Here is a 20,100-nt window from a genome sequence, read left to right as displayed (position 1 = left end):
GTGATTCCAAGGAACTTAACATTTTATAATTTTCTTCAAAAACGTGAAAATGCCTGTGAGCGTGTTTCCTCAGGTTTCTCCATTTTAATATTTCTGTGTCTAAACTGGTCCCCAGCTACAATTCAGAGGCCCCTCTTTCACAAGTACCCCACCCCCACTCCCTTTGCGCCATAACAGGCAGGCAGGAGCCCTGAATCTCATCTTTTATACACATTTTTTTTTCTTTTCTTAAATAAATACACGCGCATAGCTGAAAGTTTAGAGAGGCAAAGAGAAACGAAATTACAGGCACTCCCGCCATTCTGAGAGAGCATCACCTATGGTTTATTAAACCTTCTCTATGAGGTAAATCTAGTTTTAAAACGGGCGACTCACTTCCTAAGTACTTATTTCGCGGAATTTCTCTGCAGGCTATTTTTTCCTAACTCAAGGCCCGATTCGCGCTACCCTTTGGATTTTCCACTCAGCTCCGGGCCCGAAGTGGCGCACAAGATACAATTCTCTCAGGCGGGGATAAAAATCTCAGTCAAAATTCCTCATTCTGGAAACCTCACGGTTTCGAATTAAACTCTCCGTCAGCATAGGGGGGGAAATCCATTTATTGAGGAAACTCTGCCTGGTTCTGGACCTTTCCTCAAGAGCCCGGGCCCCACCCACCACCCTGCTCTCAGGGGCCCCGCACCTGCTGTAAGACATCTGCCTGTGGCCCCGGCGCAAAAGGCTCGGGCGCCCCCTGCGCACGACCGCGGTGGCCACGCTGGACGCCCTGGCCCCGCCCCCTCCGGATCCGCAGGGCCAATGGGCGCAGAGGTAGGCTTGCGTCACGAGGCCCTGGCCAATCGAGAAGGGCCACGATCGTAGAAAGGCTGGGCCCGGCAGGGCCGGCCCACTGGGCAGCGGCGGCGCGCACGGGCGTAGACACGCTCCGGCCATGGTGGTGGTTGCACCCGCGCAGAGCCCGGCCGCCGGGGCCCCTAAAGTACTGCTGCTGTCCGGCCAGCCCGCTGCTGCCGCCGGAGCCCCGGCTGGCCGGGCTCTGCCGGTCATGGTGCCGGGCCAGCAAGGAGCCAGCCCGGAGGGGGCGAGCGGGGGTCCGCCCCAGGCGCGCAAGCGACAGCGCCTCACGCACCTGAGCCCCGAAGAGAAGGCGCTGCGGAGGTGGGCGAGGGTCGCGGCTTTGGGGGCCGAAATCGAAGGCGGGACAGGGGCCTGGGGCCGCGCTGACCGCCTGCAGCGTTCGGGCGCCGGTGTCTGGCCGGTCCGGTGCCAGCGTGGCGCGGCGCAGGGCGGGGCGGGGCAGGGCAGGAAGTCTGGACAGGCCGATCCATTGCGCTAGGTGGAGTCCAGGGCAGCGCAGGCCTTTTTTTTTTTTTAAATTTCTTTCGTTTCTGTCTCGTTAGAGATGACCAGAGCAGGGTACGCTGGCACCTGGGTTCCAGGCCCTCTAGCTGTGTGACCACAGACAGACCCCTGGGTTCAGCTTTTCTGAACTTGGGCTGTGAAGTGGAGCCATGGGTTTACCTACCATTTTGGAGGCTCACGGAGCTGAAATGCCAGCTGTTGAAGGGGCTGTAAGCACTATGAGGCTCCTCAGTCAGTCTCTGCGTCCCTAAAAGTGGTTTATCTACTTCCCGAGGTCGCTGGGGCGGTGGAGAAATGCCTAGTACTTAGTCCTTCGTAAATGTTAATTCTTTTATGATCAGTGTACTTTTTGTGATTTATGAAGTGCCCCTCTGGAGCAGACATGGGCCTAGGCTTTCAGCACCAGGAGGAAAGTCGCATCAGCCTCTCTTTCTTTGGAGTTAGGTGGTGGTTACGTTATCTGCTGCAGTAGCGCGATTGCAGGCTTCGCTAGGTTTAATCAGTCCTGGTTGGATCCTTTTTGAGGGGACTGTAGTCAGGAAGCAACGGGAAACAGAAAGGGGAGGAGAAAATATCTTATGATGCAAAATGAATAATATTTGTGTCCAGCCTGTGCTGTGGCGGGGATGAGGCTGAGGTGGGTGACGCAATACCGGGGGAGGATGAGTAGGTCTGCTAGCTAGATCCACAGAAGGCTGATTTTTTTTTTTTTTTTGGTTTGGTTTTATTGAGGGGAGGAGCCTGAAGTGTATTTTACCATTACTCTATACTGTAAATTAAAGTGAAAGTACCAGCTGGCCAAGTTTTCAAATATAAATAAGGTTTGAGATGATTTAGTGTGGTATGTCTCTTTCTGTTCTCAGGAAACTGAAAAACAGGGTAGCGGCTCAGACTGCCAGAGACCGAAAGAAAGCTCGAATGAGTGAGCTGGAGCAGCAAGTGGTAGATTTGGAAGAAGAGGTAAACATACTTAAGGCCAAACACTTTATCTTACATCCATTATGTAGCTTTCCCTGGTGAATGGTTGTTTCATCTCCTTTAGAATACAATTAGATGTATTGTTAAAAGTTAAGCGAATCTAAGTTAGGGTAGATAGGTAGTTAAGTGGTGAAGCTTGATGAAAACAGAAGTGATTGACCCTCTGGTATTTGGTGCTAGATCAGTCTAAATCGATTGTTGGTGAATTGCAGCATTAGAACAGTGTTTTATCAGTTAGTACTAAGAAATTAGTAAAAGCTGGTAGGAAATCATTGCTTAAATTTTCCTGATTTAGTCCACCAACGGTTCCCTTCCCTTTCTTGGGCCCACTTGTTACCTAAACTTAAATTGTTGCCGGTTATACATCTTGAATACAGAAAGAGTATTTGTGTTGTTCTTTTTTTTTAAACGTGTTAATTTTACAGCTCACCACTACCACTTTTATTATTACCTGCCAGTTCAAGATAGGATTTTTTTAAACCATCACATCTAAATTAAAGCCACTAGTCACTCTTTGCTGAGGTCTCTATTAATAGTTAGGGGCATTTTGTTATATGTGACCCTCATGTAATGGCACTTCTTAAATAACTTATTTTTTATATTTATGACCTTGCCTTCTAATACGTATTATGAACAACTGTGTGAGCATAGAGTTTTCCAAAAGATCCAGGAGAAGGAAAGAAAACCTGCTGTAGTGAAACTCTGTCAGGTGTGTTCTTAAAGTGCAAGAATGAGATGTTTTAATAGCCTCTTCTGAACTTTCTTCCAGAACCAAAAACTTTTGTTAGAAAATCAGCTTTTACGAGAGAAAACTCATGGCCTTGTAGTTGAGAATCAGGAGTTAAGACAGCGGTTGGGGATGGATGCCCTAGTGACTGAAGAGGAAGCAGAGACCAAGGTGAGTTATATCCTTTATTTGGTGCCATATATAAGAACTGGTTTTAAGTGACATGACCTCTTTCTTTAAGGATATTCATTTTTCAAGGGTGTAGTGAATAGTACTAAGTCCTAATACCTGGAATAAGTTACACGACTCTCTAAGAGCAAGTACTAACAAATGCTGGTAGCTGACGTGTCTGCAATGCCAACATTGAGGAGAACCAGGATAAGAGTGGCAGTCAAACCTGACTTTGAATGCTACTAAAATTAAAATAGCTCTTTGATGAATATGAATAAGAGAAGGGATTTGTTGTGATAGACACACCTTTCTGATGGAAGCGTGATATGTGGGTTTTAATTTATGAATCATGGCAAATCCAGTGATAACAGATAAGTGGTCTAAGGTTGACTGGCAGTTCTGCTCTAAAAGTAATGTTCAGAACAAACTTTAAAAATAATAACATGGGTTGGACCCCTGGGTTGGGAAGATTCCCTGGAGCAGGAAATGGCTTTCCACTCCAGTATTCTTGCCTGGAAAATTTCATGGATAGAAGAGCCTGCTGGCTACAGTCCATGCGGTTGTAAAAGGTTGGACACGACTGAGTGTCTGAGTACAGCACTATCCAAAAAGATTCTGGGCCTCAATTCACTACAGAACTTTATTACTAGGGATGTTACTCTTATTGAGAATATAAATAAGATAATAAAGAATAACAGTCCTCCCTGAATCTTAGCTTGGGAAAGAAAAACATTTCATTGTACAGAAAATAAAAAAGAAGTTAGCCTTACCTCCCTTTTCTTTTCCTTAAGGAAGACTCAAAAAAATGGAAACAACAGATGTGTAAGGGAAAGATTTCAGCTCTAAAAAATACTTTTCTAGGGACTTCCCTGGTGGTCCAGTGGCCAAGACTCTGTGCTCCCAATGCAGGGGCCCAGGTTTGATCCTGGTCAAGGAACTGGATCCCACATGCTTTCAACTCAGACCTGGCACAGCCAAAATAAATGAATTTTTTTCTTAAAAGTTTTTTTAGCTTTCTTAAAAGTTGAGAATCAGAGCCTCCTGGCAAGCATTTCCCTGGGGGACACCCAGCTGCTGGAGCTGTTCACTGACTGACCTTTCCTTCCAGGGGAATGGAGTGGGGCCGGTGGCCGGGTCTGCTGAGTCCGCAGCACTCAGACTACGTGCACCTCTGCAGCAGGTGCAGGCCCAGTTGTCACCCCTCCAGAACATCTCCCCATGGACTCTGATGGTGTTGACTCTTCAGACTCTGAGGTAGGGCTTACTCAGATTTTACCAAAGAGCTGTTTACTTGGTTCCGTCTGTGTGATGCCTGACACCCCTAACCAGACAGATGAGGGCAGTGCAGTTTTGGTTGCGTTGGGGCTGTACATTGACTACCTTCCTGTTTCCAGGTGGTCTAGGACATGCAGTGAAGGGTACATGAGTGGGTCTGGTGGGTCCCAGAGATCATCCTGTAGCGTAAGGATTAGTTTACATTATGGAACCTAGCACTAAGGTCAGTTCTCAGTGTACTCTTTAACAGTTGAATGCCATTTAATTTTTCCTTTTCTAGTCTGATATCCTGTTGGGCATTCTGTTCAACTTGGACCCAGTCATGTTCCTCAGATGTCCTTCCCCAGAGTCTGCCAGCCTGGAGCAGCTCCCAGAAGTGGACCCAGAAGGACCCAGTTCCTTACCAGCCTCCGCTTCTCCATCCCTGGGGACGTCATCAGCCAAGCTGGAAGCCATTAATGAACTGATTCGTTTTGACCACGTATATACAAAGCCCCTAGTCTTAGAGATGCCCTCTGAGACAGAGAGCGAAGCCAGTGTGGTAGTGAAAATTGAGGAAGCACCTTTCAGCCCCTCAGAGAAAGATCAGCCTGCATTCACTGTCTCAGTGAAGGAAGAACTTGTAGAAGATGACTTCATTCCAGAGCTGGGTATCTCCGATCTGCTTTCAACCAGCACCTGCCTGAAGCCATCTTCCTGCCTGCTGGATGCTTACAGTGACTGTAGCTATGAGGGCTCTCCTTCTCCCTTGAGCGACATGTCCTCCCTGCTTGATGCAGACCATTCTTGGGAGGACCCTTTTGCCAGTGAACTCTTTCCCCAGCTGATTAGTGTCTAAGGAGTGATCCAGTACTGATGCTCTTTTCTTGACTGTGACACTGCCTGGAGGACAGCACAAAGGCCTGTGCTTCATCCAAAAAGCCAAAGTAGAGGGGTGTGGTCCTAGAGAATTCCTCTAAAGTATTTGTTCAAGCCTCCTAGGTCACCCCAAGTATTATCTTTTGACCTTTATGGTCCAGGGTACGTAGATACATGACTATGATCCAGAATTACAGCTTCTGAGGGTGTCCCTTTATCTTAAGGACGGTGGTTCGCCCTGAGGTACTTACACAAGGGTCACGCGATAAGTGTTTCAGACATGGAGGTAACGAATGGTCCTTTATCAGTTTCTCTTTTCCCTTCTCAGCATCCCAGGCTTGCCTCTGATTTTAGGTCCTTTAGTTGGCTTCTGCAAGCAGAACACCTACCTGAGGGGGCTCCTTTTCCCTCATGTACAGTTCAAGTAAAGATCAGGAATCTTTTGTAAAATTACAGAAAACTACTGTGTAAATGCTTGATGAAATCTTTCCATGCTGGTGTAACTTTTGGAAGGTGCTTTCTCCATTTATTTAAAACTACCTGTGCAATTAAAAAGTACAATGCAGTGTCTTTGTTCTTGGAATGTTTCTTGAACTTTTCAGGTCTTATTGTTCTTTCCGGGTGTTTCACTGCCATGGTAGTGATTTATCCAACTTCACTGAGCCACTTTTTACAGTAAAGGAAGGCCTTTCCCCCTCTTACCGCTTCAGTTCCTGGCTGCCCTAAGTAATACACTCTGACCAGTAACTATACTTGAGACAGTTTCTTCAGCCTAACTGACCAATATTACAGCTAATAAATGGTAGAGCTAGAACACTCAACAACTGTTTTGCCATAGCATCTTGTTACAGAAGGACATGCTATTAAGTATCAATACGGCTACTGATAGTACAGGATTAAGAGCATTTTTTAAGACTCAGACTCCCTGAGTTCAACTCTGCCACCCATTTAGCTGGGTGATCTTGGGCATAAAATACCACTTATTTCCTCATCTCAAAATACCTTATTTGCCCACCCCAAAGGGGTATGATAGTATCTCTAAAGGCTACTAGAGGATTCAAATGATGCATTATAAGCACCTAGTACAGAGCCAGGCACCATCCCAAAAGTTGATGGTTATCTCCTATTCCACTTTGGAAGGGTTTTAATCTCGTAAAGAGTTATATACACTATAGGACATGTTTCACAAAAGAATGAACCTGTTCAAGAAAATATCCTAGAGAAAATATGACCTTCAAATTACAGACTTAATAACCTCATCATGCTGCCTCTTTTCCTCAGGAAACCACTTAAGATGAGTTCCCTAGTTCATAAAAATTATTTCACCCATGCCAGCATTCTATGCTAGTATTTACTGACTGACTACCTCTGGGGAGGTCAGTGAAAGCAGACCAAATGAGATGGGGTTCAAAGAATCCCAAGTGGCAAGGCACAGCAGGCTATGGTTTCAACCAAGTAGATGAATACAAGGGAATGCCTTTGGTGTGACTGGGAGCATGCCCAGAAGCACACTAGTAGGCAAGACGATCGATGGTCACTGAAGCCAGAGTTCAGTCCTAGTGCCTAGCAGTGCAAAGTTTAAACTCTTGTTCTGTTTTGTAAATATAAGAAAGCGTGCTTCCAGCTGCCCCCACAATTAAAAACCTGATCACCTGATTTTCTAGAACTGAAAAGTGCTGAGAATCTATTTAGGGATTATTTAAGTAAATGTGGGTTTCCCAGGTGTGTCTGTAGTAAAGAATCTGCCTGCCAAGCAGGAAATGTGGGTTTGATCCTGGCTTGGGAAGATCCCCTGGAGAAGGAAATAGGAATCCATTCCAGTATTCTTGCCTGGGAAATCCCATGGACAGAGGGGCCTGGCAGGCTACAGTCCATGGGGTCATAAAGAGTTGGACACAACTGAGTGACTCAACAACATAGGCAAAGGTACAGATATGTTTTAGCTTTCAAAATTATATAACAAGCATCTGAAGATTGGGGTTCAGGTAATTTACATTCAGTGACATCACATGAAAGAAACAGCTGTATTAACAGGAATAACACACAAGAGTATAGATTATTTGTTTTCATTTCCTGCACAGATGGGTGAAAATGACTAAACACTGTGCTCAGACCTGAGAAAACACCTGATATTCAAGGGTATCTTCATATTGAAACACTAAATTGAATAGTTAAAAAATGAAAATCAGGATCTTTCTCTACAAAACCAAAGCAAGATTCTTATTAAAAGCAAAAGGTTGTACATAGTTCTGATTATAAAAGAAATAGGTGACAGATGGCTAGACACCAATTCCTGGAACCTTCAAACACCAATGTGTGCCTGCCTTCCTGCTTTTCTAGCAGGTGTGCTGCGGGTACAGGCAACGTAGGAACAGACATGTAGGCAGAGGCAATTCCTACACCAGGAATACTTTATGGCATCAAATTCTCATCTTCAAAGACATTCAGTCGATCCCGTGACTTCTAAAGTTAACGAAGGGACAGAAGACTGGCTTGTTTACCTGCTAACCGGTTTTTAAAGACAACATCCTGTCTCCTGGAGCTGTCCTCTACCACCATATTCTACCTGCATGAAGTTCATCTTTCAAATGCCACTGGTAAGAGTATTTGAACCAAACAGATATATATACAACCATATGTTTCCTCAAGGTGTTTAAAGTTACATTGCCTGAACTACACCTGACTGTAGTTTATTTCAATGAAATCTAAACATGTTAGGTATTGCTGTCAAGAAACTGTATGTAAAACCACTGGTCAAGTAGGAAGAGCCCTGGACCTGGTGAACTGATTATACTAAATTGTCACTATCTACTTAGGCTGAGTTTTCAAATCTATAAAAATAAATTAGGTAACTTTTAGCTGTGATTTTCAATTCCGGTAAAAAAGGTAACTGCATCAAAAACTCTGCCCACCCACAAATAGGGATCCACGTTTATCCAATAATGGTTGTAAACATGCAGGCAATACTGCCACCCAGTGACCTGTCAACTCAAGAAAGGGAAGACCATGTTACTGAACATTAAGGACTTTTCCTACTTCCTGGACTTTCCCAAACTTGCTGATTTCAATTTACTTAAATGCAGAAATACAAATACCTCAAAAAGTCCAAAACACTTAAGTTTTATTGAAAACAATAAAATACAGAAACACCAGATTCTCATTTTAAAGTAAAACTGACAGCATCTTCCAGAACTTTCCTAGTATTCCACCATTCTTATCACTATTTAAAAAACAAAGCCAAGTTCCAGATCCAAAATAATCAATGAACCTGCTGGTAAACATTCTTCTCATGGTTAGAGCTACCACCCTTTTTTTTTTAATTGGACATTTGCACCTTTTCAAGAATGAGTAGCAATTTTTGATTAATATCTGTGAGAACTGGACTTACTTTCTTCATATTAATTAAAAACAAAACCACACACACCCTAATCAAACTCAGAGGAAATACACATTTGTTCATTAAAGCTCACCTGCTTTAGATAACCTTTTCTCATCACACATTAGCACAGTAAGCCAATGTTTGATCCATGCTGTAAAAGTTTTACAAAATGAAAAGACCTGTTAATTCCCGAGGGAAACCTTAAGGCAAAAACAAAAGCCTTACCCTACAAAAAGGGAAACAAAGCAAGTCATGGGGCCTGTGGAGACGGCTCAGATGAGTAAGCACCACAAGGATGAAGAAAATTTTTGTACAAACGAATGCGGGTTTAAAAAGGTGCACTGAACATCCATGTTTCCCGCAGAAATGATGATCGTGTCAGATAAAAGTAACTCCTGAAACAAGTTCTGCCTGGATTTCAATTAATAGAATCCTGCTAGTTCTCTCCTATATAAAGCCTTGGTATCAGAGCCTTGTTCAGAGAGCTCTTTCCTACTGTTCACTGTACAGACCTGGACCCCAGGCCTGTCCAACCCCCCTATAGAGGACAGTGTAAGTGTGTGTGTGTCCTTTGGAAAACTGTCATCTCTTCTTCACCTCAACACTGGGACTAACTCCAAATTCCAGGCAGTCACTTCCTCTTTATGAGCTGTAGCAGAACTAACTTTTTATCTGGAGACTTCTTTAAGGCTACAAATGTTACAAGTTGGTCCCATTAAACAATGACCTAGAGGCAGCTGACATGGCGTGAATCAAACACGTGCACGTTTCAACAGAACACAGTTTACATTCATCTCTAAATCTGAGATTAAGAAACTAGTAGCTGGTTTCCAACTGGTTTCAATACTGGTTTGAAGTCTGAATAATTTTACTGTGTAGACATTAAATATTTTGTTTAAATATTAAACATTATATCTTTTCCTGACTATCCAGACAGAAATAGAAAAAGCAGGAACTACAGGCAGAAGAAACAGTCCAGTTAACAGACTTGTGACTTCTACGCCATCTGTAACAAGGGGAGGGACTTCGGCATGGGTTTCAAAATTGCCTGGGAGCTGCCTCCTAAAGTCACCTCTACTTGGCTTAAACCATTTTTTCTATACAAGGTATGTGATTCCTACTAAAGAAAAGAAACCCAGAAAACAAAACAAAAAGAACTGGGGTGGTCTGCTGTCTGATAAAAAGGGCCAGTATTACACTCATTTAATAAGTTATAGTGGGTATTCTGTAGCACTAAAGGGACGGTCACTTTACTTTGTACTACTGAGTCCTTGCCAAGGCAGAAGAGCTGTTCCTGAGAAAAAAAATACTTCAATCCTGGTTACTCTCAAGAGGACACCTTGAGCCTGGGTAGGGTCCTCCGGATGATTTCTGGCAGGCAGGAAGCTATTCTCTAGTTAACTTCTAGGCTTACTGCACAAAGAGTTGAAGCACCAGGCAAACTGGCTATTTCAGTAAATCTCAATGTCACTTGCATGTGCTCAGTTAATTATTCAGTCAACGTTTCCTAAATTAACATTAAAAAAACCCAAAAAACAACTTGCTTCTACAGGCACATTTCTATAACTACTGAAATAACATGCTGGGCTGAGCTGATACGGCACTTCCTCAGGATTATCTAAGGATGCTTCTCCCAGAGCCAGTTCACACACTGGTTACCTCACAATCTTCTCAACTATCACTCAAAGTTAATTAGGCTGTAAACATCGCTGAAGAGCTGGGTTTACCGATTATGCGGGGGAAACTGAGGGGCCACAGGAGCACAGGGTAAAAAGCCTCCGAGGAAAACATTTTGTTTTGTTTTCCACGGCACTGCCAGAGGCAAGGAGGGGAGCCACAGCACTACTGGCTATTTAATCAATAAAGCTACACTGAACTGACAACTAATACACAAGTTTCAGAGCCTCGTAAATTCCCCAGCAATAGGCCTAAGCTACTGTCACCTTCCTCCTCCCCAGTAATATCTAGTCACCATTATAAACAGAGCTCATTTATCTGAAGTTGTGGCTCAACTGTCAGGGCACAGTTGTAGCAGGGAGAGTACTCTTTTTTTTTTAATGCATCTTTTTCAACTCAAGTGTCTGAATATTCTCCAAGTATCTGAATGACTTAGACAATGTGACAGATTACTTAAAAGTCACATACGGCTTCTACACTTGACTCTGCAGAATGTACTCTCACATTCCTTTAATAAGCCCCCTAGAAAACTGCTTTTCCCTTGAGACAAGTTTCCTTGGCAAGAAGTTGAAGAAATGGCTACCCCAAATCAGAGTCCCACCCCAAATCACAGGTGGAGATATTACACCCGTTTCCAAACTTTCAAGTCCCTATATTGTACAAGCAGGCTCATGACTGAACACATAAGCCTCTGCAACGTGACAACTTTAGTGTAGAAACTGGTTTCTAGAGTTCCATCTCCTCTTCTGTGCAAGCAGCTGTCTCCAAACTATTGTAAACAGGCAACCCTGTTGGCCGAGGTTCCAAGAACAGTTCAGTTCTTTGAGGAAAGGCAGTGCCAGCAGCTGCATGCTTAGTTTGGCTCTCTCCTGTGTAGTTCTTAGCATTAGATGACGGCTTTGGCTTATCAGAAAGGAGTTCAGGGAGAGGTTTCCAGAGCACAAGCTCCATGGAAGGACGGCTCCTAAGACAGGAAATATATATTTGTATCAAGAACTTTACAAAGCAGAAATAAAAGACATAGGGTGAAAAACCAATGTTTGCTACCTAGTATATAAAAATTTATGGGAGGACTTCCCTGGTGGGCCAGGGGCTCCATATTGGGAAGACACTCCCAATGCAGGGGCCCAGGTTCCACTCCTGTTCACCGAATTAGATCCTACATGCTGCAACTAAAAGATGCTGCGTGCCGCAACTAAGATCTGGGCAGCCAAAAAAATAAAATAAAAAACAAAACCGGATGCGATGTGATAAAAATAGGAGAATTATGACAATCCAAACTTATCTTTACAAAGGCCACTCAAGTACATAAAATTTTAGAGTTCTGCACACATTGTAAGCAAAGCAACTGGCTGCACTGAATGCTGTGATTAGAATATAAATGTTCAATATGAAAAACAGAGGCCCTTGATTTAACATTATAGTTTCTTCTTAAATTGTGGTATTAGCAGATGTCAGTTATTATCTTGTACTAAACCATTATAAATAAAAAGAAACACTGGCTAAACACACTAAAAATACCTCAGCAAGCCTTCTGCTTATTAGTACAGCTACGAAGTATATAATGCTTTGTGCAATAAGCCACTATCTGTGTCTACCACACCCCAACCTATTTCATCTAGTGGTGGTTTGATGGTTTCTGGGACCCAAGCGCAAGGCAAAATAAAACACAATGAGGAACACCCCACAAAGGTTAGCTTCTGGAAAACTACCAAGAGCAGAGTGCCAATGCTTTACACTGGAGGGCAATGTGACCTGCTTACTCGTGGCTAAACTATTTACCCACCCTCAGGGCTGGGTAGTTAATTATAAGCTCAAGCTAGGAGGCTAATGCAAAACCCCCATGGGCTAACATCCAGCAGTAGGAGAAACCACAGTGTCTAAAGACAATCATCTACCTAGTACCAGTAGGACTGGTAGCCTAAGAGAAGTTTTCAGATATCTGACACTTAACTCTCACAGTTCCAAGTCTATTCAAAGTCTTTTCTAGGAAAACACCTACAGGGTACTTTATATCTTGCCTACTACAGTTGGCCCTCCATATCTATGGGGTTTTGATTTGGACCATTTTATATAAGAGACGCAAGCATCCCAGGATTTTAGTATCTGTAGGGGTCCTAGAAGCAATCCCCCATGGATATTGAGAGACAACTGTATTTTACAGAGTAAGGGCCACTTGAGCCCACCGAAATCATTCTCATTAATTACAGGCTACCGTCAGTTTTACGTCGATGGGCCCAGGCTGCGCTGCTTTCAGGGTCTCACGCTCGCTTCCACTTCCCCTACTGTCCTTACACTGTGCTGTCACTGCCCACCAGCCATGAGTTTATTCTGCTCTCACTTGCTGTCTGTTTTCTACTCTGATGGCAGAGGAAACCAGGTAAGTGAGCTCATCAAATGGTCTAAATGAAGAGCAAAATGGCTCTTAGAGCTAAAGGCCTGAGGGGCCACACACTGTGAGATAGAAGTATGAGCTCTAGACTGTGGCCTTTGTGATAACTTTTTTGACTGCTGGTAAACTTTTCAGTTTTTTCCAAGGTCTTAATGGTGGTCCAAGATAACAGAGAGCTACGTAAACAGGTAGTTTTCAAGTGTGGTTCCTACAACCTATCACAGTAATTTGAGAGAATGGTTTCTTTCTTGCTAATCCTCCCATCCCCAAGTATTAGACTATGAGTGAATTTCCAGACTTCAAAACCACCCAGGGGTAAATAGCAAGGCAGCCACTCCTGTGAACTTCCAATTCCCACTTGCATAGCATTCCACTCACCCCAGTGAACTAAGAAAAGGTCTCCAACCTGGGCTAAACATAAAACCTACTGAGCTTTCACTCGGTTGGTGATCAGAAAGTGTTTAGAGACAATGAGCCTTCCTTTTAAGATCGTAACTGGGGACTTCCCTAGTGGTCCAGGGGTAAAAAATCTGACTGCCAATGCAGGGGACATGGGTTCAGTCCCCTGGAGCAGTATTTCACAAGCTGAGGGTCAAGCCATGCAACACAGCCACTGAAGCCTGTGCACCCTAGAGCCCGTGCTCTGCAACAAGAAAGCATCACAGCTGGAGAGCAGCCCCAGCTGCTGCAACTAGAGAAAGCTTGTGCACAACAACGAAAACCTAGCACAGCCAAAAAGAAATTTAAAAGAACTTTTAACAAAGATCAGAGTTGAATGGAAACCAGAAACCAAAACTTACATGGACTCAATCATTTTTTTTGTAAAGATTTCATCAAATTCCCTCTTCAAACCTGTTTTCATGGTATCAGAAAGGACAAGGCTGGGGAGACGGTTAATATTTCTGTCAGCTTCAACTTCTTCATCTTCGTCAATTATTCTAAACAAAGGCAGACACAAAGAAAAAAATTATTTGGTTAAACATATATTCTATTAATTGGACAAAATTTTTAAAATAAAAAAGGATAAACTCAACAGGTGCTACAGCAGAAGGTCAAGTAAAGTATTAAACTCTACTTTGGAGAGAAATAAGTATATACACAAGAGCTGTTCAACATTTGATAAAAAAGATATCAAATTTGAAGGCTAAAACCCTCATAAACCAAAAAATTAATATTCAGACATAGCAAATGAAAATATTTAGTACAATTTTATGAAAAATGCTTACTTTAACATTTAAAGTGCATACTGTAAGCTTCTTGATTTTTATAGTTTGACAGGCTGAGGATTAAGGAATCACCAAATGATGAATTAGACCAACTTGAAAGAGAGGAGATGTTACATAGGAACAACAAGAAGCCAGCCGGATATGCGGCCCATTTACCTGTCCTCAATTTCCTGAAGCCTCCTTCGGGCAACTTCACACTGTGGTTCCCCCGTTGTCTGATCCATCTCTTCACAAATAACATCTAACATGCCAGGTGCAGAAAGGCCACTAGTGCACGGATTTACTCCATGACCCTCTATATCCTGATGTGCACAAAGAATCCAGTCATTAGGACCAGCACAGAGCCCTGCTTCAGTTAGCCTTTTCTTTCTTACTGGACAACTGAAAAAAAAAAAAAAAAATCAATGAAAATCCTGACTAATACAAATGAAACATGTATCACCGCCATTGCTAATAAAATTCTGCTATGAAAAACCTCTTCTGAGAGTATGTGATTTTAAGATGGAAAATCCCACATTTTCTTTTCTGTCATTCTCACAGCCACCCTGAGATGTTCCCTTAACATCTGTCAAATTAGGTTACACCTGCCAAGATTTTGCCTTTCCAGATTAGAAGTGTTTGATATGGGAACTTAAAGTCATTCTTACTTACTCAGCTCTGGAAAGGTCAAGTGGGAAGTAAAGAAACCAAGAATCACAAAGTAGCAATTCAGGGCCAGCCGTACTTTTTCATACTGCTGCAGCTCCATTACACTGGGCATATGAGGAGGTGGTCTGCAGGCATCCTATATTCCCTTAGGGCAAAAATACATGCTTCATCAGGTCTGCAGCAAGTACTACAGGTGCAGATGACATTGCTAATTTCTTTGTTCTCGCCAAAAATGGTAGAGGCTGTCATTTGCTGTATGGGTCCCTGCCTAATGGGGTGCACTTTTCTCCCAGCTTGCAACATAAACTATCTTCACTTTCTAGAAAATTTTACATTTCACTGAGACCATAGGAGTTCAATTCAGATTGCTTTAAACATGTGGAAACAAGAACGTAGAAAACTAAAGTGCCCCCTCTAAAGTGTCACATAAGGTGAGTTGGATTTTGGGTACCAAATCCCAGAGACAGATGCTGTATCCTCTATGCTTTTCATAGGGGATTCTCACTAAAACCTCCTGCCTTGTTAGGGAAGTTCAACTGCTCAAGCTCTTAACACAAACTAGTATTTGTAAGCACTGCAACATGCCCAACATTTAGTTGTTGTTTAGTCACTAAGTCATGTCCAACTCTTTTGCGACCTTATGGACTGCAGCCTGCCAGGCTCCTTTGCCCATGGGATTTTCCAGGCAAATAACTGAAGAGGGTTGCCATTTCCCTCTCTGGGGAGCTTCCTGACCCAGGGATCGAACTTGTTCCTGCACTGCAGGCCAATTCTTTACTACTGAGGGGTGTCCTGAACAGACAACCAGCCCTGCTCCGAGTATTTAGACCAAAAGTACGTTATTGCCTGGGTATCACCAAGCACAATATCAATCATATGTTTAGCTTATAATTAGTTTTAACTCATAAGTAAGTACTAAGAATGCCTCTCCATAAATCAAACACTTCTGTAATATTTGGATAGTTCTAAGGTATGCGATGTTTTGGAAAACAGAAGAAAAAGCTATACACATAGGAAATCATCTAAGAAGGAGAACAACTTTATAGAGATCAATGATGATTAAGTCCCAGAGAAAATGGGACATAAAAGACTTTAAAGTTCTGATAAGAGCCACTAAAGTGGCAAGCAGGCAACACACTTCTGGGCATTCGACATCCAACTGTCCAGTCCCTTATCCTCCCAGGGCCTCAATCTCTCCATCTGCAAATTAAAGATGGTTAACTTTCAAAGTCAATGGTTTTTACACTTCAAATTTTTTATTTATGACATTAGAATTATTTAATAATCTCCTGGGAAACTTCCCTGGTGGCTCAGACAGTAAAGAATCTGCCTGCGATTCAGGAGACTTCAGTTTCATCCCTAGGTCAGGAAGATCTTCTGGAGAAGGGAATGGCCCACTCCAATATTCTTGCCTGGAGAATTCCGTGGACAGAGGAGAGTCTTGGGCTACAGTCCGTGGGGTCGCAAAGAGTTGGACGTGACTAAACAACAAACACTTCCACACTTTCAAAAGATAAAAGCAAAGAGGTCCTTGTGCATCCACAGCAATCCCAAAGCTATAAAGAAGGTAAATGTTGTCTGGTCTAGAGGTTTTTTATTTTAAATTTTTTGGCCATGCCACGTGACATCCAGGATTTTAGTTCCCCAATCAGGAATCAAACCCCTGCCCCCTACATTGGAAGCATGGAGTCCTAACCACTGGACCACCAGAGAAGTCTCAGATGGTTTTTTAAACTGAGGCAACTTTCAAATCTACTGTCTTGTAGGTCTATGTATTAACCTGGTGAGAAAATTAAAAGTTTCTGTTGGCAAAAAAAAATAATAAATCACACAAAAGCTGAAAGACAACAAATCTGGGGAAAACACAACATACATAAAAAAGACCAATAAGTCAATAAAAGATCTGCAGAAACATGAAGAATTCACCCAAAATGAAACACAAATGGCTTAAAGGAAAAGATGGCTTAATGAAAAAGATGTTCAAAATCGCATATAATTTACAAAACATAAATTAAAAGTGATCTAATTTCTTTAATTATAAAAGGCTTGTACTCATAAAAATACGTATAATAATTATAAAACAGAAATCCATGAAAGTAATATTCAAGATACAGAATGCCATCAGCATCCCTAAATGGTACTCTATTCCCTCCTCCCTGTAAGTACACAGTCTTTTACAACCATTTCATTAAAAAAAAAATACACATTATCATGCATATAAATATGCAATATTAAAAGCTTTTAGTTCTGCCTGGTTTTGACCCTTATATAAGGAATTATACTGACTATGTATACATTCGTGCTATGTTTCTTTTGTTCCTACTATGCTTATAAGACACATCTGGGTTGGTACGTGTGGTTCAGTGTTTCTTTTTTGCTGAACTAAACTCAGGAAAAATTTATTATGTCCAGATACTGTTAATTTTGACCCATCATGAACAAGGATGCCATAAACTTTCTTGTACATGTCTTCTGATGAGCATGCATAGTCAAAAAAAGAACTGCTGGGTAAATGGGTATGTGTGCCTTCAACTCATTCAAAACTGTTTCCCAAAGTGTTGTAGCAATTTACATTCTTATCCAATAGTGTCTGTGAGTTCCTGGTGTTACAGAACCCTCGAATATCTGGTAGTGGAGTAGTTTCTCACTGTGCTTTTAATATGCATTTCCCTAAAGACTGATGAGGTCAAGTATCTTTTCATTTGTTTGGTCATTTTGATATCCTCTTTGGGGAAGTCTTTTACTCATTTTCTTTTTTAGACTGCCTGCCTATAACATGCAGTATTTTCCCTATCAGTTAAGAGGTGATCAAAAAGTTTGAAAATACAATTCTGATGAGAAGATGGAGAAACACACATTCCCTAAGTTTAAAGGAGTATAAACTGCCAACAACTCTTGTTTAAAATTCAAAATGCATACATTTAAAGATTGAGCAATTTCCCATCTAGGAATCCATTTATCTAATTACAAAGACAAATAACTTAAGAACAGTCACTTTAGATTTGTTAGTATTAAACTCAAACTCCATCACCTCAAACTCCATCACCGGGAGACTGGTTAATTACCTATTCCTAGCTTTACAACGGAATTCCATTCAACTGTTGAAAAACAAATGAGATAGAACTCTATGTGTCCATATGTAACAAGCTACAGGAGAGTAAAATGAAAACACCAGTGTTGCAGTGTTAACAGTATGTTACTATTAAATGTAAAACCCCAGAATTATACAGCTATAAACTTGCACATTTTTACATTATCTTCCTTAAAGGAAAACAGGCAATAAGGATAACCCTCTGGGAAAACTGGGAGCATAAGATTTTGCCTTCTGGGAATTTTTTTAAATTTTGTGCATGTAATAATACTCATGTGCCTCAAAGTTCAAACATGACAATCGCTTATGCAGTAACAAGCTTCCCTCTGACCTGCCCAGCTCACTTCTCTAAAAGGCAACCCGTGATGTCAGTTCCTTGGGCCTCCTTTCAGAGACACCTAATGTTCCACCTTTTCACTCAAAAACAAATAGTTATGCATATAAAATAGGTTAAATTAAGTGACCATTAAGTGACTTAAAAAGCACTTGAAACTTACTCATCATCCTCCTCCTCCTCTCGCTTGTGTTTCTTTCTACAGTGAGTTGAAATACTGTTAAAACAAACAAACAAACAAACTCAGTCAGTTGAGAAATTTACTGAGCTGGTACATTCAGCATCCAAATTCAGGCTCCGACAATCTTGCCCACCCCACTATCAGCTCTCCCCTCCCTTGCCCTGTGGGATGGATATACAGGTCACACGGTCAGTCAGGTAAAAGTGTTGGCTGGTCCTGACAAAATCACACTGAAAGCTAAATTCATTCCGTCAAGGCCGGGGGAGATAAACTGGGGCGACCAGCCTAGGGAAAACGTATCGAGGCAGGCACCATGCTGAGCACTTTAGTTTATGATCCCACTAGAAGGACCCATTTCTCTCCCAAGTTGCGGATGAGGAAACTCAAGAGTCCGAGAGTCGCTGAAAGTTACCAACAACAGCTGCCGGGCCGCAGTCTGGAGGGAGCGAGGCGTGTGCGCGCCCAGGGCAGCTCCAGGCCCGGGTCGGTCCTGCTCCCATCTCCGCACGCCCCGGGTGAGCAGACCTCTCCTCACTTCTCCCGGCGCAAGCGCGCCGAGGTTGGAACTGGACCCCCGCGCTGTGCGACCTCCGCGATTTACGGCAACCGCCTGTGGGGCTCAGTCTCCTCATCCGCAACTTGAGGCTCAAGAGCCCCCACCAGGGTCGCGAAAAGGGTCAACCCGCCCGCGCCAGAGCCTACACCCGCCCCCGCCGTCCGCCGGTCTCCTCACCGTCCGCGCGCCACGCTCCCGCCGGAGCTGCTCGGGGTGGCGCGAAGTCCCGGCCGCGGGGCCAGCTCGGCGCCCTCCGTCCCCGGCGGGAAGGCCCGACCGGCGAAGGCCGGCGGCGGCTGCAGGAAGTCCGAGCCACCGCTCAGGGGAAGGCCGCTAAACGGCCGGCCGAGCGCCGCCATGGCCGGGGAGACGAGGAGGCTGCGCCCACGGCCCCGGCCGTCCGCGTCCCCGGGCCCGGCAGCAGCGGCCACAGCGACTGCCGAGAGGTACCCGCCTCTGAGCCCGCTTCCCGACCCCACGTCACGCCTTCTAGAACCCTCCACCCCAAGCCGCCCGGAGCACGCCGGGATTTGTTGTGTGTGGCGAACTGCTGGCGCGAGGGCTGCCGGGAGCTGAAGTCCTTGAGGACCACAAACAAGATGGCTGCCCGGCCGAGTCTTCGGGGCTGGAGGATGGCCCTACCTACCAGAGGTCTTAGGTCCAAGTCCTCACTCGTCAAGTAACCTCTGTACCTCAGTTTTCTCAGTAGTAAAACCTGAAAACAGTAGTACCTATGTTCTTAAGATTGATAGGAGAAGTAAATGAATTAAAACCTCTAGAGCCCTTAGAAGTTCTAAGAACACTTCTTGGCACATAGTGTTAGTCGCTCAGTCGTGCCCGACTCCTTGCGACCCCATGGACTGCAGCCCGCCAGGCTCCTCTGTTCATGGACTTTTCCAGGCAAGAATAATACTGGAGTGGGTTGCCATTTCCTTCTCGAGTCTTCGGTGTTTTAATGTAAATGAAGTTGGTGACACTTTAGAGGAAACAGCACGGAAGATCAGGAAAAGCCTCAAAGTTCTGAGCGGTACTGGCAAGCCTTCCAGCCTCCCTCTGGGAGCATCCAGAGACAACTGCTTGCTAAAGGGCTAGCAGAGTTGGCCATCCCAACCACTGATCACGACCATATTTCCCGTCTCGGGAAACGGCACCGTCGTCTAGTCTGAGTTGCTTATACCAAAGTCAGTGCCCTTCAGTCAAAGACCACCAAGAACTCATACTTGTGTTGCATATGGACACATAGAG

At 43.6% G+C, this 20,100-nt stretch overlaps 2 protein-coding genes across 2 annotated transcripts; one reads left to right on the top strand and one right to left on the bottom strand.

The window, feature by feature from the left end:
* Window positions 1–873: 873 nt before the first annotated feature.
* XBP1 (X-box binding protein 1) lies at window positions 874–5,936 on the top strand. Its single transcript, XM_069557178.1, is given in 6 exon segments — window positions 874–1,158; window positions 2,226–2,322; window positions 3,110–3,238; window positions 4,347–4,406; window positions 4,409–4,492; window positions 4,794–5,936. Coding segments are annotated over 6 exon segments (1,155 nt in total). The 5' UTR covers window positions 874–931; the 3' UTR covers window positions 5,352–5,936.
* Window positions 5,937–8,475: 2,539 nt separating this feature from the next.
* CCDC117 (coiled-coil domain containing 117) lies at window positions 8,476–19,344 on the bottom strand. The gene is made up of 5 exons (XM_069557179.1): window positions 19,033–19,344; window positions 18,282–18,335; window positions 14,202–14,426; window positions 13,620–13,757; window positions 8,476–11,391 (listed from the first exon to the last, which is right to left on the bottom strand). Exons 1-5 carry the CDS (start codon window positions 19,212–19,214, stop codon window positions 11,154–11,156), a joined length of 837 nt encoding a protein of 278 aa, XP_069413280.1. The 5' UTR covers window positions 19,215–19,344; the 3' UTR covers window positions 8,476–11,153.
* Between the last annotated feature and the right edge of the window lie 756 nt (window positions 19,345–20,100).

Source organism: Ovis canadensis, chromosome 17 (assembly GCF_042477335.2).
Source record: "Ovis canadensis isolate MfBH-ARS-UI-01 breed Bighorn chromosome 17, ARS-UI_OviCan_v2, whole genome shotgun sequence".
NCBI classification, from domain to species: Eukaryota; Metazoa; Chordata; class Mammalia; order Artiodactyla; family Bovidae; genus Ovis; species Ovis canadensis.
The sequence above is the reverse complement of the archived record's forward strand: the minus strand, read 5'-3'. Positions and strand labels throughout refer to the sequence as shown.

Coding starts and splice junctions, on each gene's coding strand:
- CCDC117 (XM_069557179.1), bottom strand. CDS start 19,214: ATGGCGGCGCTCGGCCGGCCGTTTAGCGGCCTTCCCCTGAGCGGTGGC. Junction 18,336..19,032: donor GGGAGCGTGGCGCGCGGACG/GTGAGGAGACCG, acceptor TTGTTTTAACAG/TATTTCAACTCACTGTAGAA. Junction 14,427..18,281: donor GAGGAGGAGGAGGATGATGA/GTAAGTTTCAAG, acceptor TTTTTTTTTCAG/TTGTCCAGTAAGAAAGAAAA.